General features: G+C 50.1%; 2 protein-coding genes across 2 annotated transcripts; one reads left to right on the plus strand and one right to left on the minus strand.

The window, feature by feature from the left end:
* Nucleotides 1–2,467: 2,467 nt before the first annotated feature.
* On the minus strand, nucleotides 2,468–10,671 carry Chchd4 (coiled-coil-helix-coiled-coil-helix domain containing 4). Its single transcript, XM_034511286.2, has 3 exons — nucleotides 10,449–10,671; nucleotides 5,780–5,878; nucleotides 2,468–3,507 (listed from the first exon to the last, which is right to left on the minus strand). Exons 1-3 carry the CDS (start codon nucleotides 10,468–10,470, stop codon nucleotides 3,209–3,211), a joined length of 420 nt encoding a protein of 139 aa, XP_034367177.1. The 5' UTR covers nucleotides 10,471–10,671; the 3' UTR covers nucleotides 2,468–3,208.
* Nucleotides 10,672–10,829: 158 nt separating this feature from the next.
* Nucleotides 10,830–26,235, plus strand: Tmem43 (transmembrane protein 43). Its single transcript, XM_034512282.2, has 12 exons — nucleotides 10,830–11,027; nucleotides 14,434–14,583; nucleotides 15,478–15,612; nucleotides 15,993–16,087; nucleotides 16,905–16,954; nucleotides 17,217–17,286; nucleotides 17,871–17,941; nucleotides 19,125–19,246; nucleotides 19,441–19,515; nucleotides 20,155–20,256; nucleotides 22,907–23,024; nucleotides 24,441–26,235. Exons 1-12 carry the CDS (start codon nucleotides 11,016–11,018, stop codon nucleotides 24,641–24,643), a joined length of 1,203 nt encoding a protein of 400 aa, XP_034368173.1. The 5' UTR covers nucleotides 10,830–11,015; the 3' UTR covers nucleotides 24,644–26,235.
* The last annotated feature ends 769 nt before the right edge of the window (nucleotides 26,236–27,004 follow it).

Here is a 27,004-nt window from a genome sequence, read left to right on the forward strand (position 1 = left end):
CATATCTCTGTTCTTTTAAGGATGTCCTTGCATACCTTTTATCTTTCATGGCCAGCCAGTTCCTTGGATGATTCAACAGGCCTTTGTCTTGTAACTCCACATCCTCTGTAACTAATTAACTGGGCCCAAACCTGCTGACAGGCATTTTTAACTATTTAAGTTAGGGAAAGGGAATCACAGGGCCCTGCTATTCTTATTAGTTTGGGCCTATTTCAAAATTTTCTTTCAGAACCAGTTCCCAGAAGTTTGGCATCTGACCTCCATAGGTAACCCTGACTCCCTCTCCTCCCACAGCATAACTCACTTGTTTTCAGATTTATTTTTAATTAAAGAGTATGCCACATACATACAGGTGCCCATAGAAGCTGGAAGCATTAGATCCCATGGAGCTTGAGTTAAAGGCAGTTATGAACCCCTGGACACAGCATGGGAACCAAACTTGGGTTCTCTGCCAGAGTAATATCTGCTTTCAGTTCCTAAGCCATTCCTCTGGCCCCTATAAATAGGTTTTTTAGTTCACTAATATACTGTGTTTAAAAGCAAAATAAACAAAATCTCACCGAGGACTGGAGAGATGGCTTAGGTTAAGAACTCTTGCTGTTCTTCCAAAGTTTTATAGTAGTGGCACCTGTCCCAGTGTGGTATGGCAGCATCCTGGTACTCAAGATAAATATGGGCTGGACCACTTCTCACAAAGAGCTATGGCAGTAGGGGAAGCCATGCCACTGACTGTGGTAGCTTGGTAAGTGTCCCTTGGTTTCAAGTTTAAATTACAAAAGGGCTGTGCTTTCCTTCTTAGTTTTGCTTGCTCTACGGTAAGGTCCACATGGCAAGGAACTGAGAACCAAGGATGAACTGAAGCCTCAATCCAAAAACCCAGACTCAACTCACTGGAGTCCTGCCAAAAGTGGCTCTAGAGTTTATGAGGAGCTGGTCAAACCTGGAGATGACTGTTGAAGGGAGGACCTAGGAAAGTCATGCCTGGGAGCCGCCCCAGCAGCAGGTCTTGCAAGGACATTATTGCTTCAAGGTTACCTTTCCGTAACAGCAATTAATGCACTCAGAACATCTGAGGCTTCAGCCCAGCCCGGCCCAGCCCGGCCCAAGAACTAAGGCAGTTACTTCAAGCCAAGGGATCCGTAGACCCCTCCATATTCAATTGCCTTACCTGTAGGAGTGTTCAGAAGAGCTTGCTCTGCACTCAACACATTTAAAGACTTAACCTGGTTTGGCTTTATTTTTTGAGAACTTGTATCACTATGTAGCCTTTGCTGTCTTAAAACTCAGGAGATACATCAAGCTGACCTGTAGTCTCAGAGATCCACCTATCTGACTCCTCTGAGACTGAAGCATTTGCCACCATTAAACTGGTTTTACTAATATCTCTAAAGAGGGCTTTCAATAGAATTAAATTTTTCCTATTTTTTTAAATTTATATAAAAATATTCATGGCTGGGCAGTGGTGGCTCATGCCTTTAATCCCAGAACTTGGGAGGCAGAGGCAGGCAGATTTCTGAGTTAGAGGCCAGCCTGGTCTACAGAGTGAGTTCCAGGACAGCCAGGGCTACACAGAGAAACCCTGTCTCGAAAAACAAAACAAAACAAAAAAATTAAAAATTAAAAAATAAAAATATTCATGGCTGGAGAGATGACTCAGCAGTTAAGAGTCCAATTCCCAGCAACCACCTTAATTTGTAAAATTTAAAGCTAGAGCCAGTGATTGGGCAGTAAAAGAGGAGGTGGAGGGAAAAAGTTTGGTGGAGAGGGAGAGAGGAAAAGGAAGGAGAGAGGAGAGGCGAGATGGCAGGAGACGGTACCCTAGTGTCTTTATTCATATAAAGGTTAGGTAATTGGTTTAACAATTCTAATTGTGTGGGTATCTTGTGTATTGAGTATCTGTTGATATATAAATCTATTGGGTTAATCTTTAAGCCTTAAGAGCCGACTGTGTCTGGGGTTGAGCCCACTATGAGGGTGTCGGAGATTCCCTAGGTTTTGGGGGCTAGACGCCACGGATCTGATCGGGCAGAGGCAACAGCCATGCCAACGTCTCATAGGTCTCGGGCAGGCATTTCTGGCCAGCTGCTGTTAGTGTGGAAACTTAGAATGGGAACATGATGGCCAAGAGTGCCCGCTTTTTCAAATACCTCCCACAACAGCTCACAACTACCTGTAATGGAACCTGATACCCTCTTCTGGTATGTCTGAAGAGAATGACTGTACCCACATACATAAAAAATAAATCTTAAAAATTAAGAAAACCAAGCCTCACAGCTTTGGCCTGCTATTTGGGAAGCTAATACAGGAAGATTAAGGGTAACCTTGTCTCAGAATTACAGAAGGCTGAGGTGTGGCTTCACAGCCAGCTTCCTGTCTGGCACACAGTCCTCATACATGTTCAGTCTCCGCCATCACAAGAAAGCTAACAACTTCCTAACTAGTTAAAGGGGAAAAAAGCCATTCAAAATCAGATAGAAATTGTTTTTTAATTGAGTTACTTCATTCAGACATTCCTCTGTTGGCTTCTGCTCTGGAAGCAGCTAGGTCCCCACCTCAATACCACAACTGAGTGAACATGGGCCCCAAACCAGGGCTCTCAGAATAGCAAAACAAGAAACTGCAAACCCTGCTTCTCCTTTCACTTAGGAAGGACTGGGAGTCACAGGGTCCAATCCCACCCTACAACTGTGGGCACTGGAGCCTGGACTGCAAACACAGAAACTCAGCTGTCAGGAACGAGGCAGCAGCCCCATGCACTCCAGCAAGCACCTGACCACCAGGCTCTTCCAGTAGGAATGGACCCACTCTCAAAGGAGTCTTGGCATCTATTTACTTAATTTCCCAAAGAGGTGTAAAATCTACCAAAAGGGATACAGTGGATCAGAACAGATCAGCTTTCTCACGATAAACTTTCCTGAGTAACAACTTTTGGTTGCTGAGAAGCCTCAGCACATTATTTCAAAGTGGCAAAATCCAGGACAATCACAGAGTAGTACATCCGGGAGTGGCCTAACATTTAAGGACAGGATTATGCAGGACACAGGTGCACAAACTCCCTTTTCTTCAGTGTACAAGGCCAAGACCCCTGATCATTAAAATAAGTTATTTTGTATATTACAGTGCACAGAGGGAAAGAACTTTCACAGAGGTGACCAAAAGGCATTGTATATAAAGTCCCATGGTGAGTGGCAGCCAGGGCCTGTGGCCTTCAGGAGCTTGCCTCCTGCTCTTTGCCTGCAGAGACCTTCGTGTCAGCTGTCTCCTCCACCTGCTCCACTGGCTTTGCCTCCTCTTCCTCTTCCTCGTCTTGGGGATAGAGGTCTGGGTATTTCTGCATGCATTCTTGCATGGCCCGGAACTGGTCTATACAGTCTGATCCCTTGATATCCTCTGTGCTGTAGTGGAAGCAGGAAAAGGCAGACTTGAACTGCTCCCCACAGGGGCCGCTGGCCATTCCCCCAAGACATGGGCAATTCCAGTTAATATCTCCATTAGGCAGTATCAACCCTGGAACAGAAAGATCAACAAGGAAAGATGAGAGGTGTTCTCTATGATCTTGAACATGTGAAACCTGTTTCGTCCTTACTGTGTGGAGGTATCCCCTGGGACCTCGCTGTGTACTCTGGTCTATTTTCTAAGTCACCTCCCAGACCTAGAATCTGAACTCTGAAACTTAGATACCAGGAATCTCCTAAGCCCATCCCCAAGTCCCTTACCATATTTCTGTTAGTATAGCCTAGAGATTAGTGCAAACATATGGATGTGAAAAACATCTTAAAAGCTGATGTACAGTGCAAAGCAAGTGCTGTTAGACTAGTAGGGCTGTATTCTTTCTATATATATAAAAAAAAAAAATCAAACATTAGAGTTGGGGTACAGCACAGAAGTAGAGCAGAGCCTGGCATTCACGAGACCCTTGGTTTCATCCCCAACCTGTAAAAACTAAATCAAAATTTTAAGTTAAGTGATTTATCATGAACGAGCTAGGAAGTCAAGCTATAGGTTTTGAGTAAGCACTACACTGACTTCCGCTGAGCACCTGCCTCCAGTGTTAAGTCTCAGCACTATAAAAAAGGAAAAAGGTCTATACAAAGCCCACTGAAATGCCACATGGTCCTTTACTCCAGTAGCAAGTATGGGAGAGGCTGTAGAGCTAGTGTCCAAAGTCCTTGGCTTAATCCTGCCTCTTAACCCCAGCTCTGAAAGCTGCACTGATCAGCAAATCTGTCCCAACTATTTACAAATGTAATGGTGCCCCTGAGCAGGAAGCTCATCACCAACACCACACCTCCAGAGTAAGTACCTGTATACAAAGCTGTGTGACAACTGAAGTGGTTCTTCTGACACCATCTGCAGGTTTCTGGTTCAGAGGCCAAGACAGGCCAGCAGCAGGACCCAACAGATCCCCAGAGCCCTAATACTATCCAGCTACTTGCTACCTCTCAGAGAGGCAATAAAATGTTAGCACTGTAGGTTTCAACATGCTAACCCACAGAACAGCTTTCAAAAGAAGTTAACATTTAAAAAGCCCATATAGTAGCTGTGGTAGAACACACTGTGATCCCAGCCCGAGTTACTGTTTTGGGACAGGGTCCTGGCTGTCCTGGAACATGCTTGGTAGTCCAGACTGGCTGGCCTTGAACACCCAAGTGCTCTTGCAGAGGACCCAGGTTCCATTTCCAGTACTGATATGGTGGCTCACAACCATCTGTAACTCCAGTCTCAGGGGAATCTAACACCCTTTTCTGATCCTGGCAAGCACTTAATACATGTGCAAGCAAAATATTCATACACATAAAATAATTTTATAATAATAACAACAACAACAACTCAAAACACAACTCAGGGCTGCAGAGCCTGGCAGAGGACAATGTGAATTGGGACATATAACACACATCCACAAGATAGCAGCTTTAGCAGTCACGGTGCAGAAGTGCACATAAACACTGTCTGCTCACACCTCCAGAACATATGTAACATGTGTGCAGCTAACGGGGACTCAAGGTAAACAAAGGACTAGAACTGACAGAGTTCATTCTTCTTCATTAAGGCAGACTTGAGGTCAGCTACAGCTGTCACTTTCATAACACTAACACTCTGACGTCTGACTTGCCATACTCCCAACAAGATGCTACTAGGTATTCACCCTTAGCTTAGCAGTAGTTAAACAGAGGACGGGTCCTGCCGAGGACTGAATTGAGTCTTGTTGACACTGTGGACTGGGAATGCCACATACACCTACCCTTTACAGACTGGAGTATCAATAAGCCCATCTCAAAGCTAACAGAGTGGCATCCTATGTCCAAGAGGCCACTGTTACATTTGGAGGTAAGCCCAGAAGTGTGTGACAGTTATGAGTAGCTTTGCTGATCCTGCTCCTGGTAACTGGGATCTGTTAAGACACCTCACTACACCATGTGCTTATGAGAGCAGGACCAGCAGCCTGGCTGCTGCTCTCTTGCAGGCAAATCAGCTATGCAGGGCTCACCCCAATAACCTGACAGAGCAGAGATCCCTGCCAGTCCTCACTTCAGGAAGCCAGACAGCCTCCCAGTCACTCTTAAGTCACCTCAGTACAAACACATAGAAGAAAAGAAACAATATTTTCGTAAGAAGAAAGTGTTGCCTCCTAGCCTGGCACAATCCCATCCCTTAGGAGGGAGAGAAAGCAACCACTGAGCTGGACAGCTGTCCATGGCCAAGGGAGATAAACAACTTGGGAAAGCAGTGTTCACGTCCAAGCCTCCCCACGGTGCGCCTGTGGTCCCTCATCTCTCACCGTGCTCCTCGTAGGGATCATTGGGGTCATCAGCCACCAGCTCTGCACTGCTAGGAGTCTCGTGGTCTTCTTTGGTCACAAATATGATCCGATCCTTCCCTAGGATTTGGAGCAAAGGAAAACAGATTCATTGGAGGAAAGTAAAACACAGAACAGCCAACCTGAACATGGTTCCCTGTATCCTTCCCCCATCACTGACTAAACGGCCCAGCAGCCACTGATGAGACAGCTAGAATGAGAACAGCACTCAGGTGTTGGAGTGACCAGGTTTTGTTTTTGTTCTGCTAATATAATGTTGGTATTGCCCTTTCTAGGCTATGCCTAGAGGCAATCTAGAATTATATCAGAGGTTGTCTCAATGTTGACTGGTTGTAATGAGCTGAGGGCCAACAGCTGGGCAAGAAGGAGGGGGTGAAACTTCTGAGAAAGAGAGGGATGCTGGGAGAAGAAAGCAGAAGAGGAAGATTCTATATCGGACATAGAGCAGAGAAAGGTCTAGTAGTGGGCAAGCTAGTCGGGTTAAGTTAGATGAGGTAGCATGGGGGACTGCCTAAGCTTTAAACTATTTTAGAAGCCTCCAAGTTATAGTTATACAGCTATATTTGGCGCCTAACCTTTCCTCAGCACCCACAATGCACAGGGGCTCATCTGTTTCCATGGTGGTCACTTGGGGAAGACTTGGACTGATTCAATTCTAGATCCCTGTGGTAGCCACTCCCTCCACCCACCGCTCCTGAGAGAAACAGCAGTGCCTGTTGTGCACGGTGGTGACTCACGGGGGCTGGAACCTCCAAAGTCCCTCAGTACCCACACTGTCCTCCCCAGCACAGAACATGACCAACATCTGAGCATAACAATAAAAGGAAAGAGAGACCCACCAATCCCAGCCCCAAGCTGAGGAGGAAGAGGCAAAGGCCAATGTCTTCCCTGAGCCTTCTGACAGCTCACTCTGACCCCAGGACACCTGGGATCACTTGACCCTCATCCAGAGGGGGCATACTGGAAGACATTTTCAGGTAAACCTGGCCTGAGTGAAGATGCTACTGTGAAAGCTGAGGTCAGACTGTAGACAGGTGACCCTTTGAAAGCTGCAGGTACTGTGTCCACTCCTCCATCCACATTTTGGAAAGGTTAGGTCCAGGCATGTGATGGAAAAGTAAGGCAAAGTGTTGGGCCTGTGCTTAGGCTGGAATACCAAAGGAAGAACCTGGAGAAGGCAAGTGACGGGATATGCCTAAGAGTCTGCCTCAGTGAAAAGGACAGTTAGGTCTCATGCATTGGTGGACAGTAGCAATGGGTAGGTCTCAGTACATAAGACTAGCCCCAGTGATCCAACCTGGACTCTTTGCACAGAGACAGTTTGGGTCTCAGCACCCAACAGTATGCCAGATTACTCCTCTTACAGATAAAGAAAGTATCTGGACAATGCCACTGGGTCACCTTAGAGTACCTACTAACCCTGGAGACTCTGGCCAGTTTCCAGAACCCCCAAAAGCATTTTGCATAACTGTTGAGTGCTAAGCAAAATCAGCAGACCCGAAGCTCTCAGCTCAGACATGACAGTTGTGAGCTGGGCTAAGCATAGACCCAAAGGGAAAGGGACAAACCTGGACAAGTTTCTGAAATACCTGGGGCAGTAGGTGATATATGCAGAGGCCAGACCACATCCAATAAAGCGCAAATTCTATGGCATACCCACATGGCTTCTTGGCAACTGGATAAAGACACCCAGTCAGATTGGGATGAAGGAGTTTGGGACTCCTTTACTCTGATTTGTGAGTTGTTAGCCCTCACACCCATGCAGGGGCAGCTCTCCTCTAATCTCCTTTCTTAAAAGGGGAAGCAGAAGCCCACAGGTGCTAAGAAACAAATCTAAGCAAATAGTAAGGCCAGAGCAAGGGTGTGACCTGTGCTTTGAAGGATCCTAAGTGTGTCCCTTTAAAAATACTGTGTACTGCCAGCCTGGTCCCACTAGGCCTGTGCTTTCTGGAATGTTTAAAAGCAGATGCCAGGAGGCTAGGGTGTGACTGGGGTATGCATGTGCCCTACGTTCCATCTCCAGCACAGTAAAATGAAAAATAAGAGCAGATACAAGAAGGGATTAAAAAAGAAAAATCAATGCTGATTTACTTGTTGAGACAGGGTTTCCTATGTAACCCAGGCTGGCCTAAAACTATGATCTTGCTTTGGCCTCTTGAGTTGATAGGATTATAGGTGTGAACCACCACTAAGTGAAGACCAAATGAAGCCTGAGGCAAAAGATGGCTCTGAGAAGTCAGTGTTCATTCTCTCCTGGTCAGAAGACTGGGGAGGTTCTGAGGAAGCAGCATCTTCCAAGCCTTGGCAACTCCTGCAGAGCCTCAGTGTCTCAGCACAGTCCCTATTTTCTGTTTGTAACTATCATCCGTCTGGGAGTGCTTTAATGCCAACCTCCTCTTGTTCTGTAAAGATCCAGATTGCCATCTCACTCACTGCACACCACACTGCAATAAAAAACGTTTGCTGAATGAACAGAAAGGGGCAGGCTGTGTATGACTAGGAGAAAAGTAAGAAACCATGTGTGGCACCGACAGAAACACCAACAGCACAAGGCCAGACTGTGGCTTCATCCACAATGGGACTCCCTGAATGTCAGCCTGAGGTCTTTAACCTAGAGACTGACTAGATGTATGGACTGTTGACATAACTGTGTCCAGGCAACCATTTGCCCAATTAGAACAGAGGACAGGCATGAGCCTGGGGTCTTCTAGTCAATCCTGAGCACTGTATACTAGGCCTCTGCCATCTCTGAGCTTGATGAGAGATGATAGTTACAGTGTGTTTATGGAGATACAAAATATCAGGGAAGACCTGATGGCATTTGGGCTGGGTTTTTTGCTTGTTTGGTTTCTTTTGTTTTTCTGAGACAGGGTTTCCCCTGTAAAACAGAGCTCTGGCTGTTCTGGAACTCACAGGTTGTCCTTGAACTTACAGGGCTTCAAATGTCTCTGCTTTCCAAGTGCTGGGATTAAAGGCATAGGCCACCATGCCCACTTGGGCTGGTTCTTAAAGGAACCAGTTAGCACTAGCAACTAGAAGAGCTGAAGGAAGAAAGCACATGACAGCATAGCCAGAGGCACTGAGGAGAAAGTGGAAAACCATGAGACTAGAAGAGTAACACAGTATGGTCACTTAAGTCCTTACATAGTATTTTTGTTTTGTTTTTGAGACAGGATCTCACTATGCAGCCCTGGCTGGCCTGGAACATGCTGTTTATTTTACACTGGCCTTGAACTCACAGAGATTGTAGGTAGGGGCATGTGCCTTTAATCCCAGGATTTGGCAGGAAGAGAAGAATTTGAGTTTGGGGATATTGAGACTGTCTCAAAACCAAACACACACACACACACGTCTATCTTTTGAACCAGGAAGACAGGCTCTTCGCTGCATTAGCAGCCAATGGACCCATCCTCCTTCCTGAAAAACCTGAGGTTTGTAAACCCATCAAGAGGGGTAGTAATGTTTACCTACATAGCTTCCTTAACCCAAAGACTCACCATCAACCTGCCAACTAGACTTGGAGGAAATAAAAATCATGACAAGAATCTTGGGTCAGGGGACTTTTGTATGAGGAACACCAAATGCTAACCAACAGAAACAGTCCTCAGGAGGAGTACTAGTTAATTATGATGCTGGGAAGGAGGGGGTTCTAGGGCAGACTAGGGTGCCAGGAAAAGGCTGTGCAGTGTGGACTGGGGCCTTCTAACTGGGTGTATGGCCACGGGGGGGATTACTTCCTCCTTTATTCAGGTTCCCTAGACTTATGAGTAAAGGAGCTTAGAATTCTGGGTGAACCAAGTCTCTCTGTAGCTTCGTATTCTCAAGAGTCCTCCAGCTCTTTCTTGCCTTGGGCACTGCTTCGTGAATACCAGAGTAAATGATACCTGATCTCTCAATTTACAAGAGTGGAAACTAGGGCCTGGAGGGTTTGGCAGCTCAGACGTAAGGAGCCAGTTAGTGCTGGGAGGCTCTAAGCAGAGTGGTCTAGATTTTTCTGGGTTCCTGCCTACAGGTAACAACAGGTAGAGGAAGTGAGTGGTCGATCCTCAACGTGGCTAGAAATGATGGAAGAAGTCCTTTTATAGAGGGCTCCTGACCTGACCTGATGTGGGCTCTTGTCTTGGATCGAGTAGCCTGTCTTAATTTACCGTTTGATAAAACGTGGACAGAACCCGATATATAAAGATCGCTACCTGAAGTTTAAAAGAGCGCCTGGTAAACAGGAGGAGTTCAATAAGTGCTTTTGCCAGTGGCACTTCAGCACGCCAGCACACCCACTCTAGCCCAAGTGGTAATTTTCCGGGACAGCTTAAAAAGCCTGAGCCGGAGAGAAACACGTGGGGAGTGAGTGCTAGGAGCAATGTTGACAAATTCCTAACAGTCCCCGATTTCCAGGCAGATACAACGTGCTCCACACTGGCAAGGCCCACGTGAGGCCCTCCGAGGCCCGGGTTCGGGCTTCACCTTGACCTTGGACCAGCCTCGTTGCTCACGGAGCCTTTGCCTTTCTCATCTGGAAACCGCCACGTGAGGCCCACTAAAGGGCCCACAGCCGCTCTGAGGAAACCACTGGACCGCGTGTCTCTCGCAGGCCCGCGCCGGTCGGTCTCCATGGCAGCGCCCGACTCACCTTCCTGCCGGCAGTAGGACATGGTTGCTCCTAACGCTCACAGGTCCCAGAGGCAACGGGCGCGGCTGTGGCGGATACACCTTCACTCCGTGACCTCCCTCTTCTCTCCTCAGGCCTGGCGGGTGGCACTGAGGCCCGCACGGACCCGCCCCCTCCAGGCCTGCCCGCCGCGTGCCTGCCTCCGCTCGTCCTAAGCACCAGTGCCGCTCCTCAATCGAAAACTACATTGACCAGCAGCCCTTGTGCCCCTCCAAATAGGCCAGTACTACATTTCCCAGAAATCTTGCAGCACGCACGCGCACTAGTGAAATATTGTTTTTTTCTAAATTTGTGTCAAAGTGTCTGACGTCGGACTACATTTCCCAGAAGCCCTTGAGACGCGCACGCGCGAACAACTTGAGGCGTAGACGGGGCGGTAACTCTTATCTTGAGTCCCGCCAGGTCCTGGATTCCCCGCGAAGTCTTGCGGTTGTGTAGCAGACGGGAGGTCACCGTATTCTGCATTCCGGTCGTCAGCCTAATTCCTAGCGGAACAAAGCGAGACGGCGGTAGCGAACCAGGCCCACCATGGCAGCGAACGTGAGTGTTTCCTGATCCCCAGGCTACAACCATCATCCGGGCCGCTTTTTCCCAGGGTCCGCGCTGGGTTCTTCGGCAGTGCGACCCCAGCGGGTGCGGCTGCCCCTAGCTCCCTAGGCATCTCCTCCTCGGGCCGCACGTTTGTGGGACTCAGCTCTTAGTCGAGTCTGCGCGTGCACGGCTGATTTTTCCACTGCTAGTTTTTCTCTGGGCCCCTGGGGATATGAAACTTGTGGAACTTGTGGAACTGAAGGACCACGGGGAAAGTGTCTGTCGGTGAGCAGATTGATGAGGCTATCCTGCCCAGGTGGAGCTGTCCAGCAAATGCTGCTTTTGTCTCCGCTCCCTAGGGGGTGTGTACTCCTAGGCTGTGAATGAGCCTGGCTGGATGAGGGAGGCTTTTCACTACTGCCCGGTTCCTGGTGCACTGATTTTGTTAGAGACCCAGGCTGAGGATAGTTCCCCCCCCCCCCCGCCCAGACCCCCACTAGTCTTTAACTTTCATAGTGAATCCTAACATTCATTCAACAAAGGGAGCAGCAACACCACCTACTAGGGGACTGGGTGTGGGAGAAGCTGGTGACTCACCAATGCTTCTGGTGAAAGCGCCTCTGAAGCCAGCTCAGGAGCACTGCCAGCCCCAGGCACACCCTCTCTCCCTCCTTGGAGTAGAGTGTCATTGCAGCCCTTCTTGGGCCTGTTACACCCTCTTCCCAGGTCCCTCCTCTGTCTGGCAAACTTCTTGGCCTCCTACACCTCCCGGGAGGCCAGAGTTTGTTTCACCCACTGTCCAAGCAATATCTGCTTGGTATGTTGTGTGGCCCCGGAAGGGGAGGAGAACCAAAGGTTAGGAATGCTGTGCTGGAGCCAGAGCAGAAGGCAACCAGCAGGCCAGCCTGGCAAGAGCAGGCAAACCCCTTCTGATCCATATCATCAATGTCATATTTTACAGTCCCCCAGCAGAAGACACCTGTTTGGGGGCTCTTAGCCAGCTTGGCATGCTACATGATCAGCTTGGGAAGGTGCTGGTGAGGGCAGACTTTGGAGTCACGCCTGGAGGCAAATCCAGATTCTTCCACTCTTAACTCTTCTGGGTTTACTCTCTCATGGGATCAGTTACTTTGAAATTTGAGGAAAGTTGCTGGGCACAGAGTCTGGTACATGGGAGGTACTTAGTCCTTGAAAAAGTCACTCTTATAGGCTAGTACACGCAGTCCTGCTAGACAGAGACCATCTTGGGTATGACTCTCACACCAGCAAACATAGACACAATGGGGTATCTTCAGTAAGCATGCCTTTGTGCATCTATTGTTACATTATTTTCCTGGGAAGACTTGAATATTCATTCATGTCAGGATAACCATAGACCAATGCAGCAATTCCACTAACGCCATCTTGGGGAAGCAAGAGGTTATCGGGCTTACTTGCATGGGCATGGGTATCACCAGAGTCCCACACCAGCATGGGTGACTGCCTCGAAGGCTGCCTAGATGGAGATGTGTGCTCTCCCTCCCATTAGCTCTCTGCCTCCTATCCTCTGGCAATACTACACACTGCTGGGGGTGGGACACAGAGGGGGTGAGAGGCTAGGATCCCAGATGAAGGTATAAAGATCCTCTTCCACTCTTCCCGGGAACATACCTGATCATGTGAGGGGCTCATTTGGACAATCTAAGCTGTTCTGGTTTCAATATGACAATGGCTATGTCATGCCTAGGGACAATACCAGATCCATACTATAGCTGAGTCACCAGGCAGGGTAAGCAAGAAAATCTTAAGACAGTGAGTGGAACAAAAGCACCAGAATTCAGTATAACAACTTTCCTGTCAGGTAGGTATTCTCACCAGCAAGTGAGGAGGAACCGGCATCAGAGAGGTGGAGCACATGTTACCAGGTTCACATAGCAACAGAGCTGGGATTCCAGGCCACTTTCCAGGCCCAGTGTGTTCCCTCCCATTGCTTCATCACTTATTGATTCTGAGCCCAGTATGCTCGAAGTGGAATATGTTACTGAGGACACATAAGCATACATATATACATGCGTATGAATATAGGTGCTATTTCCCACCTCACCTCTCTCCCAGCTGGAGCAACATCTTCCTGGCCTCCCTTCCTTCCTGGCCTTAAGGGGAGCTAGTAGGAACATGGGTCTCCTTTTCCATTGTTGAGCTTGAATTTCAGCTAAGCAACAAAGAAGACAGTCTAGGGTAGAGGGGCCTGCCTGGGATGAACACACCCACTCACTACTTATAAGTTGTTGATCTAGACAGGTAACCCAAGCAGTGAGTCTCGATTTCTTCATCTGTGAAATGGGTATTGTTAGCCTCTTTACCCTTGAGCCAGCCCATGATTGGCCTGTAACAAATGAGTATGCCATTGTGGGCATCTGGCTGATGGTCACCTTCTTGTCTGCAGCGATTGTCTCCACTGAGTTTTATATGGTATTGTTCTGGATACAGTGGGTGTCCTCAGCAGGTCTGAGCCAACAGTGGAGAGCAGAAGAAATGGCATTAGCTATGCTCAAGGATTCTGTCTCAAATCCATCCTCCGATCCTGGGCAGGAAGGGCTCTCTGAGGTGCCTGCCAGGTGACCACTTTGTATCTCTGTGACTTTCATCCACACCCACAGTCTGGGTGTCAGCTCCAGTTTCAGTTATGGAGAAATCTGATAATGTTCCTATTAGCTGTAACTCCCACAGGTGCCTATGAGGCCCCAGCACAGAGCCACCACCTCAAGCTTTGGATTCTCACCCCGACTTTACCCATGAGGAAATGGAGGCCCACAGCTAGTGAGTGGCAGAGCCAGGATTCAGGCTTAGTCTCCATCAGTCATTGGTGACGAGCACTAGACATACTTCAGACAGTACTGAGCTGGGTGAAGCCTGCTCCACTGACCTGTGGCTTGTGGCCTGTGGAAAGCTGCCCGGGCATGCCTGTCTGCTCTGTCTCTCCCAGCCCTCCACAGCCAGAGCAGACAGGCTGCTGCTCCACACCGTTGCTCCACAGCTCCTGCTGAGGGGACCTTTTCCCTGAGGTCTGCCTCTATGCTCCCTCCTCCAAGTAGCCTGTCTTGATGTCCTAGCTGGAAGGTGTACCCAGCACCAAACCCACCTTTCACTGGACATTCAGCACAGCCTCCTGGAAGTGTTTAGCCCCAATAGGCCACCTACCACTCACAGCACAGCAGCCCTCAGGAAACCAAGCCGTTACTTCCCAAATTTGATCAAAGATACATTTCTAGCTGCTCTGTAAAATAGACTGTTGGTGTCTTTAACATATGCTAACTTATGGTCCAGAAATTCTGTGCCAAAGGATAGTTGTCCACCAATGTCTGTGGGGAAGAGAGTCTCTTCTGGGAGTCTCCTTGGACACCAAAATTATTTCTCAAACCTCATCTCCCCTCAGTATTCCAGTACTGGCAGCAGGAAAGAACACGTCAAAGTGACATCTGACCCCCAGCCAGGCTTCCTGGAGCGGCTGAGTGAGACTTCCGGCGGGATGTTCGTGGGGCTGGTGACCTTCTTACTCTCTTTCTACTTAATTTTCACCAATGAGGTAAGATGCAGGCTGAGGATCCAATGGCTGGGCTCTGAAACAAAGGGCCTACCTAGGTCTTACAGGAGGGAAAGGGGTGCCAAGGTAATCCGAAACACCTCAGTGTAAGCCAGAGGGGCAGTGAGTCAGTTCACACCCCTGAAAACCTGCTTCAGGCATGGCTGCATTCAGGTACTCATGCTGGGTGACTGGGAATCTCTGCCTCTTTATTGGGACATTTTGGGGGGGGGGCAGCCCCTTCCTTTGTGGGAGCAGATATGGACCCAGCATTTCCCTCTCACATTCAAGCAGTTTAGACTTAGAGAAAAGGGGAACCATGAATTTATAAATCAGTTTAACAACCATCTCTCAGGTTCTTGGCTTAGGTCTCAGTCTTTTGAACCAGGACAGGACTCTACCCACCTGAACTATATGGCCTGTGAGGGAGGGGAGTAATCAAGAGATGCTGGAAAGGTCCCCTGCCACCCTAGGTTCTCCAGGGGCTGCAGCTGGATATCTCCTTGAGGCCAAGGCTAGGCACCTTTGAGTGAGCCAGCTGAAGTGTGTCAGCTAAGCTGAGAACACGTCTGGTTGGTTAGGCCTGGATCACATGATTTGGACAGTGGTTCAGATTGGCCTTTGTAAGCCACATGGATTGGGAGCCAGGCGGGTGGAAGGCAGAGGGAAGCAGAAGAGCAGGACTAGTACAGGGCAGGGAGACACAGAGCTTTTCCCTAGCTTCAGGCAGTCTGAGATTAGTGGAGTCTTCCTGAGAAAGCAGGAATCTTGGGTTCTCAAGTCTGTAGTTGCTAGATCTCAACATCTCTGCTCACTGAGGCCTGGCCTTCGCTGTGCCCATAGCAAGGAGCCAAGCAGCGCCTGAGCTGTTGAAATCCCCTCTTCTACTTCTCACAGGGCCGAGCACTGAAGACAGCCACCTCACTTGCAGAAGGGCTGTCACTCGTGGTATCCCCTGACAGCATCCACAGTGTAGCTCCGGAGAATGAAGGGAGACTGGTACACATAATCGGGGCCCTGCGGACTTCCAAGGTAGGCTGGGTGACTGGGTGGCAGGTGCTAACTGCTGTGGCTTAGGACTGGGCCTCAGACACAGAGCCCCTGTGGCTATGTGGGCAAGTCACTTCTCAGTCAGTTGTGCTAATGACAACAGCCACATAGCCACTGATGAGAGTATCTCAGATTACAGTTAGCACACAGATAGTCTGATGATAGTAACTCGGCTGTTGTCTGAGCTCAGGATCCTAGGCATTGTGTTGAGAGCTAAGGTTGGCAGCCTCATACTGGTCTCCCTCACCCTCACTTCCGGTCTTGCCACCTTTGTCTCTCTTACTTAGGTTGCTCTGGGCTGGGAACTCTGGACTGCCGTGAGCCTGGTCTTTACACTTTTGTTTGTTTGATTCTTTCTGCAGCTCTTGTCTGATCCAAATTATGGGGTCCATCTTCCAGCTGTGAAGCTGCGACGGCATGTGGAGATGTACCAGTGGGTGGAGACGGAAGAGTCCAGGTGAGGAGCTGGGCACCCAGGGGTCGGAGGGCACGGAGAGCTCAGGTGTCAAGCTAAAGGACAGTGGCTTTTATGCAGACGCCATTTAACTAAATTCAAAGTGTAGGCTCTGCCTGTCAGGAAAGTGTCAAACCCCAGCATTAGCATGGTGACCTTTTATCAGAGGCAACAATAATCTAGTGCAGAGTGAGCCAAAGCAGGGAGGGAGGGAGGGAGGAAGGGAGGGAGGGAAGGAGAGAGAGAGAGAGAGAGCGAGAGAGAGAGAGAGAGAGAGAGAGAGCGCTCTGATCAGTGCGGCCCTCCCACTACCAGTCCCTGCTCAGCTTTCCCTGCTTTGGTCTGTCTTCTCACAGAAGGTACAGGTTACTTCCCAATTAACTCACAGCCTATCAGAAGGCCCAGGGCAGGCTCTCAGTGGCCAGAAGGGGTCATTTGGTGCCAGGACTGGACTCAGCCCCACTTGAACTACATGGCCTGTGGGAGGAAAAGAGTAGTCCAGGGATACTGGAGAAGGTCCTCTGCCACCCTAGGTTCTCCCAGAGGCTGCAGCTGGATATCTCTTTGAGCCCAAGGCCAGGTGCCTTTGGGCGAGCCAGCTCGAGTGTGTCAGCCTAGCTGAGAAAGCATATCTCTTTAGGCAGACCTTCTGGAGATAGTACCTGCTCCACGGAGGCTGGGGACTGTCTGTTCTGAGCCCACCAGGCTTTCACTCCCTGTGGGGAGCTGGGCCTTGAGGCCACTTCTACCCTGAGACACTTAGAGAACAGATGGCCTTGGACGCCTGAGCTGATTCCTGCTAACTGTGCTTTTTCTGCAGTGAGTACACGGAGGATGGACAGGTGAAGAAGGAGACAAAGTACTCCTACAGTGAGTCCCGGACCTCCAGGCCTCCATACATCCCCAGGACACGTGATCTCCATCCTAGTGCAGGCTGGCAGTGGTGGGCAGTACAGTGGGGCTATGGGCAAGTGTGGAAGGCCACAGCACTCCAGTCTTCAGAGTCCTGCATGCCCAGCATCCAGGGAGGCCTGAGCAGCCACCCTGATCCCCAAGGGCCATGGGTGCTAGTAAGAGGATGCTGAGGCCTCTCTTAACTGGTCTAAATTGTCCATTCTTTCTCTTCTTGCAGACACAGAGTGGAGGTCAGAAGTTGTCAATAGCAAAAACTTTGACAGAGAGATTGGCCATAAAAACCCCAGGTGAGAATTTGGCCCGGGTCCGAGTCCAGCCTTGCTTTACCCTTGGAGGCTCCAGCCTCAGGTAATCTGAGTAATGGGTTGAGTTAACTCTGCCCCACAGGTTGGCAAACACAGGAGACATAGTTTTAACAGTAAGCCCTGTGTGGATGCCACATACATCAAGGCCTGGTCTTTGCTGACCCTCAAGTTATCACAGGTCTGGTGACAGACTGAGTCTGTCTGTGCACTGAAGTACCTTGTTACTCTTAGCCCAGGTTGGTGGCTCTAGGGAACAGTGGCATTTGTTTGAGCCTTGTTAAGATCCCTCTGGGGAGAACTCACTCTATGGCATGGGGTGAGGACAGTGATATAGCTCTTGGGCCTGGCTAGATCATATGCAGCCGTGGTCCAGTTGTTCAGGAAAGCTGTCCAGTTGGAAACTGTTGAGGCTAGAAGTGTATGTGGTCATGGCTAGTAGGGCAGGGCAGGCTGCTGGGTCTGGGTAAGAGAGTATGAGTCTTCTTCCTGGGTACATTACAACACAGAAGTAAGCAGACAGGTCCCATCCTGATGCCCTAGTACTGATTGTCCTCTCTCTCCTACAGTGCCATGGCAGTGGAGTCTTTCACAGCGACTGCCCCCTTTGTCCAGATTGGCAGGTTTTTCCTCTCAGCAGGTGAGTCTCAGGCCTCCTGTGGAGGTGCCCACCCAAAGGCCTTTCCATCCCTTTGGTCTCTTCCAGGGCCAGGGCCCTAGCACCAAAGAGGCCCACAACCTATGGTGGTTGATATCAGAGTCCAGCTGGCCCCCACATCAGAATCATACTCTGGACTTGGGCCAGAGGGAAGTGAATTCTCAGAGGGTAGAACCCCCACTCCAGCCAGTTCTTCTGAAGCCTAAACTGTTCTAGAAATTACTCCAGGTGCTACATCCTTGTCACCTTTCTGTGCATGTCTATTCTGAGGAGATATTGCACCACAGACCTGCCCTAGGCAGCTCTTAGCCAGGAGTTCAGACAAGGCCTTCCTTCCCTCCAACCGCTGGCTCCTCCTGTGAGCCCTTCCTGACATCTAGCTTTGGCACAAGGAGGTGCATCACAGCCTCCATTGCGACTGTAAGGAGAAACCCACAAGGTTTAAGGTGGCACCATGAGTCATAGGAATGCCTAACTTGGGAGGGTGACGGAGAGGCTCTTGATAGCCAAGCTTAGCCTGGTTGCCTCAACAGCTCTGCCACTCAGCTGGTGCCTGGGGTGGAGGGAACTCCAGCCTAGGTGTGGATGGGTATGAGGAGGAGTAGCAGAATCCAAGCCACTCTCAGAACTGTAGCAAAGCTGGCTGGGCAGGAGAGGGCATGGGAAAGCCATCCTGGAGGAGTTAGTGATTGAGTTAGGCCGACTCTGGCACAGGGTGTTCTAGAAGAGGTGGAAGTGGAGAAAAGGGCATTGCAGCTGGAGTAGCACATGCCTGTCATCCAGCACTCAGGGAGCTGAGGCAGGAGGATCACAAGTTTGAGGCCAACTTGGGCTACATAGTGAAAGCCTGTCACCAAACAAAAAAAGAACCGATACATGACAGCATAGGTGTGTCATCCTAGCACTTGAGGAGTGAAGACAGTAAGTTCAAGAGTTCGAGGTCACCTTCAGCTTTGTAATGAGTTTGAGGCCACCGTGGGCTACATGAGACCCACTGCCTAAAAAAAGCTCACTCCATCTGGGAAAGACAACTAAGCAACAGCTAGAAGATGTAGGCTTTCGGCCCTGCTGTCTAAGGGCATCAAAGACAGTGTCAGGCTACAAGGTGAGCAGACCAGAGTTTCTGAGTGAAGTTCATGGTTTCTGAGCATTCTGCTTCCCTCAGGCCTCATTGACAAGATTGACAACTTCAAGGCCCTGAGCCTGGCTAAGCTGGAGGACCCTCATGTGGACATCATTCGCCGAGGAGACTTTTTCTACCACAGTGAAAACCCTAAGTACCCGGAGGTACGTGGGCATGCGGGCTGCTCAGACAGCAGAGGCCATGGCTTTTGAGTAGCAGTGTGTGCAGCAGCTGGACCCAGGCTGCGCTTTCCCAGTGAGACGGGACAGTCAGGACAAAAGAATGAGCAGGAGCCAGGCGCTGGAGAGTTGATGGGAGCTCCGTTCACTAACTCCTTCCACTTCTGTTCCACCCTCAGGTTGGCGATGTTCGAGTCTCCTTTTCTTATGCGGGACTGAGCAGTGATGACCCTGACCTGGGCCCGGCTCATGTGGTAACTGCTTCCCAAGGGCTGACCCCAGTCTCAACTCCCTGGGCCCAAACACATTGGGATGTGTCCTGACCACTTTGTGTCTCACTCATTTGCACAGGCATCAGGCCTGCTCTTAGACACTTTTGGAGGTCTGAATTCCCCACAGCACCTCCTGGACCCCAGGCTAGGAGCCACAGTCTTAGTAGAGTTAGTCCAATCGTGCTAGCTCCTGCATGCAGCCACAGTACTTGATCTTGGTTCTTCAGAGTACATACAGTGAGAACTCTGCACCAGGACCTGACTTACGAGGCAGACAGAGAAGACTCTTAAGGCTTAGGCAACCGTGGGGGAACAGTGATCCAGGCCTGGCCTGGGTGCTTAATGTGCACATGCCTTGTTATTTATCTAGTGCCCACTGTGGCCATCATTCCTATCTATATGAACTCTTAGTCCAGAAGGCCAGCAGGTAGATCTGCCTGTGTAGATCTGCCTACATGGGCTTCGTCCTAAGCGTCATCCCATAGAAGCAAGGAGAGATAAGCCTCAGATCTCCTCACCTCCTGACTGGTGTGGAGTCTGAGAGGTGGGCTGTGGGTCTCACCCTGTGCCCCTGTCCCTCAGGTCACCCCACTCAGCTCTAATACTGACTTCTCTGACCAGGTTACTGTGATTGCCCGGCAGCGAGGTGACCAACTAATCCCATATTCCACCAAGTCGGGGGACACCTTGCTGCTCCTGCACCATGGAGACTTCTCAGCTGAGGTGAGTTGTGGCTGCCTGTGTGGGGACAGTGCTGTGTAAGAAACCCCACTTCTAGAGGTCATGGCCAGTGCCTTATGGCAAGGAAGGGAACTGGACAGCAGCCTCCTGTGTGAGCAGGACACTGAGGATGAGCACTGCCCTCTCAGGCTAGGAGCCTTTGGGTGGGGGTGGGGGGGGGGGGTTGTGAGAAAGGCCAGGAAGTGAAGATAGGAGTGTGGGCAGCCATGCTCCAGCATGATGGATATCTCATAGACAATCAGTTTCTGTGGCCAGGGCCTCTATAACAAGCCATTTTTGCAGAGGCCTCAAAGTAGACAGGTCCACCCTAGAATAATCAAGTCAGGCAGGAAAGGGTTCGCTTTGTTAATGGGCACCAGGAGAAGAAGAAGCCACTCTGGGGTACCTCTTCTTCCTTCAGGGGCACCAATGCAGGGTTTGGAACTGCAGTATCAGGGCCATGTAAGTGAGGTGATCGCCTCCACACAGGTCCCACAGTCCACTGGGTGTGCCTTTTCCAGCTGTATTTGGGAAGGGCCATGTCTTACCCAGTGCTGAGATGGAGGGATGCTGACCCTCAGTTCTGAGCCTTTAGAACACAGAAACAGTGTTGATTCTCACTCTTGCTGATACAGCCAGAGGATCATTGCTAGGCCCTCCCTGTGCATATTAAGCAAACGTGGAGGTTTCAATCCAGAACAGACAGAAAAGGCCAAGGATACAGCTGGTTTCAGAGCGTAGCTGGGGCCCTTCTGCTGCTATTACTGGGTGTTCAGCTGCTCTCTGTCCTCCCTTCCAACTATAGCCAGTGTGTCAGTGTCTGGGCACAACCTGCTCTTTTTACCTGGCCAAGATAGGGTGTGGTTGGTCTGTTGTTGGGGAGCCTGGTTACCAGGCTTAGGGTGGGGCTACCACCTCCTAGCCTGGGCTGAGTCACCCTAGGGACCGCTCTAAAATTAGAAAGTCCTTTTCTCTCTCCCAGGACTTTGTTTGCCCAGCCCCTGGTTTCCAGCCTTCTCAGGCAGAGTCCCAGGTCTCAGAGATATCCTCCAGAAAGTGGTAGGTAGGATGCATGACTGAGGAGACTGGAGAGGAAGGTTTGGCTATAGACAAGCCGGCAGGCACACAGAACTGAGTAGAAAGCTGGGCCCCTAAGTCAGAATGCTGGAACTCCAGGATCTGGAGAGTTCAGGGATTCAGACCACAGCACTGTTCACAGGCCCCTGTCAAGCCCACACCTCATCCTGGCACTGCCTCCCACCAGCTACAAACCACAAGCCAGTGTCTTATCCTCATCTGTGAAATAAAGCATTTTAAAAATACCACCATCATCATCTGCATCTCAAGTGGGTAGCACAGGCATATCAAGTGGGTAGCACAGTTTCCATGTTACACTGCCTATGGCGAGGCCGTGGGGTTTAGTGACAACCTCACAGAGCCCCAGCTTCCTGTAAAACAGGGAAGAAGATTCCAATTGGGTTAAGAGTTAGGTCAGTGTGCTTATTAACCACGCGACAGTGACAGCTAAATGCTGAGACAGGTATTGTCCATCATTGTGTGTTGACTTAGCGTTGGACAGTCAGAGTACTGTTCAATCCAGGGCTGGGAAAGACTTTCAGGAGAAATTGCATCTAAGCCAAGACTGGAGGAGAGTACGGAGCTGCTGAGCAGCTGTGGGCACAGTCTGCACAGGACAGAACACTTGATCTGGCCACATTATAGGTGGCCCCAGCCCTGGTGGAGGGTCAGATGGGGCTGGAGTTATGGCAGCTTCTGTATGAGAATGAGGTGAGGAGAGGAGACAAGGGAGGCCAGTGGGGCTAATGTACGAGCCCAGTGTGGAACAGTGATGGTGTGGACTGTGGTAGACAGCAGGGAAGCAGCTGACAGAGCTGGCTTCTGTAGTGAAGGGGAACCTTGCTTCTGTGGTGGTGGTGGCGGGGGGAGGGGGACCACGCCACATGTGACCCCAGGTTGTGTAGGTGGATAGTTGGTTGGGCTATGTGCTGTCATGGAGAAGACAGAGAGTCAGGTTGGGGTGGGGCTCTGAGTCCGTGCCCGGCATGCCAGGCGGGTGGACAATGTCTAGGAGGCTGTAGGAACCGGGCAGTGTGGCCCCAAAGCAGCGCTGTGTGTATAGTATTGTTTCAGTTACAGGCTTATGGGGTGCATGGCAGGTCCTGGGCAGAGTGGATGAAGCAGCCAAAGGATGTCAGCATTGACCGGCCAGGAAGAGAACCAGGGACAGCAATGGGAGCAGAAGGCACAGCCTACAAAGTAGGAGGGAGTCAGTTGGGGTCAGTGTTCCTGAAGTGGCGGCAAGCACTGTCCTGCTGAGGACTAATGCTTCACCTAGGACCAGTGTGCACTCCCAAACGGTCCACTCAGAAGGATGGGAAGTACCCACGTATAGGATTGATGCAGTGGGAAGGATGGTGACCCCTTTCCAAGTAAGACCACAAGCTAAAGCCACAAAGATCTCTTGTTCCACATTCTTGAGCCAGACAGGAAGAGATTGAGACAGAGGAGAGAGGTTTGTCTGTCTCCCTGTGCTCTGTATAGAAATGGCCAACAGCACCCTCAACACCACCACCAGGACCCACAGTGCTGCTTGGTGACTGAGTCCTTGACACCATTCCACCTTGTCCTACAGGAGGTGTTTCATAGAGAACAGAAGAGCAATTCCATGAAGACATGGGGCCTGCGGGCAGCTGGATGGATGGCCATGTTTATGGGCCTCAACCTCATGACACGGATCCTCTACACCCTAGGTAGGTGTGGAAGGTGCAGGAGCTAGCCTTCCCTCCTGTAGCCCTGTGCTAGCCATACTGCCATCAGTCAACCTTTCAGCCTGATGGGATTCTTAAGAAAGACAGCAAACATCTGGCCTGTCTGTGTCCCCCATAGGTAGCTTTAAGAATGAGCAGAGAGGGACGGGCACTCACACCTGTGGAGGGGTGGGAGGCTGGTCCAGTTCGCATGATCTGGCTGCTCTGCTCATCCTTTCCTCCATAACTGAGCAGCTGTGTGGAGGGGGCTTACCAGCCTGTGGGATGAACTGGATCTATACCTGAAATCCCTCAAGTCACTCATGGTTATCCCTGCCTAGGCTTCCTTTTCTTGCCCCTATTTGGGAGTTTCATATATGGAAACACCCTCCAAAGCCAGATCAGGTTCGCAGCAGCTAGCACATCTCGAGCTTGGGGAGGGGATGCTCACTTGTCCTGAGTCTAGCATCAGAGAGCCCAAGTTTAAGCCAAATTGGTTCAAGCCCTGGTGCCCAGGACATGGGGTGTGCCAGGCTGACATTCTCCATGCAGGAGGAGAGCCTGCTCAGGGAGACTCAGTACCAAGTGCCAGTAAGTCCCCATGTAGCCTTCGTGTGCAGAAATCCTTCCCCCACTGATGTCTATGGCTGAGAGAGGTGTGGCTGGAGCACATCCAGATTGGTATAACTGTTGGGGGTTCAGGGGACTTCCCCATTTATAGATGGGAGACTGGGGTCATCCATCCCTCAGACTTCCCCTGGACATCTGAGGTGTGCTCACAAATACCAGTCACGTTGTGGGCATGCCAGAGAAGGATCAGAATTTAAACCGAACTATCTTGGCCATGTAACTGAGGACAGGCTAATCCCTCTGAGTCTCAGTACCCACCATGTTTGAGATGTCCTATCTGTGATGCTGGCTCTTCCATTGGAGGCCTACTGGCACTTAGGGCAGAGGTAGTGCAGAGGGATAATGCGAGCTGTGGCAGGGCCCATGTAGCCCTCCCTGTCCATCAGTGAACATGACCTGCTGGACACCGAGACTTCCTGTGTAAGGCATGGAGCAGTGAGGCTAGACAAGCCTGTCCTCTGCAGGCTTGGCACAGAGGCTCAGAGCTCAGGCTCTGACTGAACAGTGTAGATTGTCAGTCAGTATTGACTCTGGGAGAGAGGGGTTTATGGGTCTTTTCAGTGGCCTCAGCGTGGACTTTGGAGGTCCAAAGCACTCACACTTGGGACTGGGCTGCACAGGAATAACGTGGTAGTTTGCTGACCTCCCCCCGTCCCTGGCATCGTAGGTATGTGTGTGGTTGTTTGGCTCTACTTATTGACACTTTCCTCCCTCAAATGGCAGAGAGGGGCAGTCTAGGGCAGGGAGCACAGTCTCCTCAGGGACTCATGGTCTTTCCTTTCCCCACAGTGGACTGGTTTCCTGTCTTCCGAGATCTAGTCAACATTGGCCTGAAAGCCTTTGCCTTCTGTGTGGCCACCTCACTGACCCTGCTGACTGTGGCTGCTGGCTGGCTCTTCTACCGACCGCTGTGGGCTGCTCTGATCGGCTGCCTGGCTCTGGTGCCCATTATCATTGCACGGACCCGGGTGCCAGCCAAAAAGCTGGAGTGAATCCTGAGAGGCCAGGTTCCCTGTCACCTCTGCTCAGCTCCAGCTGGAGCAGTCATCTACAGACCCCACTCTTCGAGGGGCCAGTGTCCACACCTGCATGCAGGGTTCGGTGTTCACCAATTCATGTCTTCTCCACTTCTTGCCAAAATGCAGCTTTGGTGGCCAGAAGCAGCCTGAGGATGGCAACCCAGCGAGTATTGTCCTACTTAATGCCTTCCCCTCGGGCTTCATTCCACCCAGCTGTCACCCGACCCACTGGTGAAGGGGTCAGCCTTCTCACTGCCCATCCCCCATTGCTGGAACCAAGTGCCAAGACTGCCACAACCAGCAGCTACAACTGCAACCCCAGGAAACAGCCACCACCCTCTACTGCTGGGCACACCTCATCAGTAGGACACCCCATACCAGGCTTGGAGGAGTGCACCCCACACCAAGTCTCAGGGTAGAACCTGATGTGGCCTGAAGAAACTCTGAAGGTCACTGTGGCGGGACAGAGTGCTTCTGTATGGGCCCTCAGGCCTCTGGTTCTGGGTTCTATTACTCCACTTCTTGTGTTCTTTCTGTCCCAAAAAGGACAGTGGGATGGCTCACACTTGACAGTTGCTGTTACTGAAATGAACTCAGCAGGAATGGTGTCTCAGTGGCTGTGGTTTGACTGGTTTTTTAGTTCCTGAGGCCATGGGGAAGCTTTAGCTCTGCTCTGCTTTTGAACCAGTGTTAGGGGAGTCACTTGTGCTGGGTTGGGACTATGGTGGAACGCACCCCCTTTATCCCCCGCTATCACAGACGATCTGTTCACTTGAAGGTGATTTTGATTTTGTAGTCAGTGTTACAAGAAAAGGCCGGAAGCTTTTCTACTAAGTGGGCTCATTCACAGTGACCTCCAGTCAACTAAAGCCAAGAATCAGGACTCAGGCTTCCTGCAGGAGGCCCACGTCGGGCCCTTTTCCGTGGGAACGCTTCTGACCTTGACACTCCAGTCTTAAGCAGTTGCTGCCGGGTGGCTCTTTACATTTAATGCCATCACTGTCCTCATCCCAAATAAAATCCATCCATACTAACGGACATAATTTCTAAATCTCCTTGCTACTATTACACCCTTTGAAAGGACGCTTAGCCCTGATGTGGTCACAGAGCCTTGGTTTATCCTGTACCTCATTTCTGTTTGCAAACTGGTTGCTGTAGCAACAAGAGTGTTTGGTAGCTGACTCGGGTGTCAGAACCCCTGACCCTGGTGATCTGTAACAGTCCTGTGGTATCTCTGCTTTCAGCTGGATAAAGTACAGAGATGGCTCACTGGGTTTAGGATGGAAACAATATTCACTACTGTTCAGTGCATGCTAGTACAATCTCTTCGAAACTCCAAAGCTGGTTTGGGAAAATACAGCACAGTTAGTGATGGCTAAGAACGCAATGCTTGGGAATCAGTCTGTAACCTTTTCTTCTATGGTTTTTACCTGCCAGCTCAAAAGTTAAGAGCAAATTATGGAAGAATAATTTGATGTCTTTGAGAAACCATGAGGTTTGTATTCTTTGTATTAAAATTTGAAATAAATTTCTACTTATCTTTTGGTATAGGATCTTGCCAGAAATCTTTTGCTGTTGTATTTTTTTAAGAAATCAGACTCATCCCAACCCACTCAGCTCGTCGCTGGTGAGTGGCTTCAGTTCTTTCCGGAAGGGCAGCTCGATATTCACTCTAAGTCTACTTTGTCTTGGCTTTACTTAAATGACTCATGCTTCACGAACCTTGAGAATGTGCTAGAAGCATGATGCACAGCTCAAAGCACCGGTTTGGAGTGGCACACAGATCATGTCTGTCCTACTGACTCATGGTGTTGTGCCAACCTGTTGCATCTGTAAAATGGGGCCAGAGCCTGTCACCATACAGAGCTGTGATGAGTAAATATACTGAAGTCCAGATAGCTGGGACTCGGCACCTCTTCATGGTGTCCTTCCTGTCTGAGGCACTGCCATGCTGTTCTCGAGCAGGTGAACCTTCCAAGACTAACATGTCACCCCCATCATGCTTCCTCACAGCTAACACCTGCCAGAATAGGTTACATCTCCAGAGATGTGGTCATGCCTAACCAAAACCCTGGAAATGAAATTGTGCTTAGGAAGCTTGTCAGGCTCTGGTGCAGAAAGTACCAGAGTGCAGTTTCCATGGTGACCCTCGTCTGTTTCTCTTCCAGTGTCCAACATGAGTCATACTCCAAGTGTTTTGTTTATTTGCCTTGGTAAAAGTGACTCAACAAAGATGAAGCAATATTAAATATGGTCACACACAGCAAGCTTCCTTGGTGTGTGAGGAGTTCCCAGTTGCCATGAAAACACACCTGAGCTTTCTCCAAGGCTCAC

Source organism: Arvicanthis niloticus, chromosome 9, assembly GCF_011762505.2.
Source record: "Arvicanthis niloticus isolate mArvNil1 chromosome 9, mArvNil1.pat.X, whole genome shotgun sequence".
NCBI classification, from domain to species: Eukaryota; Metazoa; Chordata; class Mammalia; order Rodentia; family Muridae; genus Arvicanthis; species Arvicanthis niloticus.

What these genes read in the sequence shown, in the direction of transcription:
- Chchd4 (XM_034511286.2), bottom strand. Translation starts at nt 10,470, where the DNA reads ATGTCCTACTGCCGGCAGGAAG. An exon ending in GTCCTACTGCCGGCAGGAAG is followed by an intron (nt 5,879 to 10,448) that starts GTGAGTCGGGCG and finishes TCCAAATCCTAG; the next exon opens with GGAAGGATCGGATCATATTT. An exon ending in TGATCCCTACGAGGAGCACG is followed by an intron (nt 3,508 to 5,779) that starts GTGAGAGATGAG and finishes TTTCTGTTCCAG; the next exon opens with GGTTGATACTGCCTAATGGA.
- Tmem43 (XM_034512282.2), top strand. An exon ending in ATTGGCCATAAAAACCCCAG is followed by an intron (nt 17,287 to 17,870) that starts GTGAGAATTTGG and finishes TCTCTCCTACAG; the next exon opens with TGCCATGGCAGTGGAGTCTT. An exon ending in ATGGAGACTTCTCAGCTGAG is followed by an intron (nt 20,257 to 22,906) that starts GTGAGTTGTGGC and finishes CTTGTCCTACAG; the next exon opens with GAGGTGTTTCATAGAGAACA.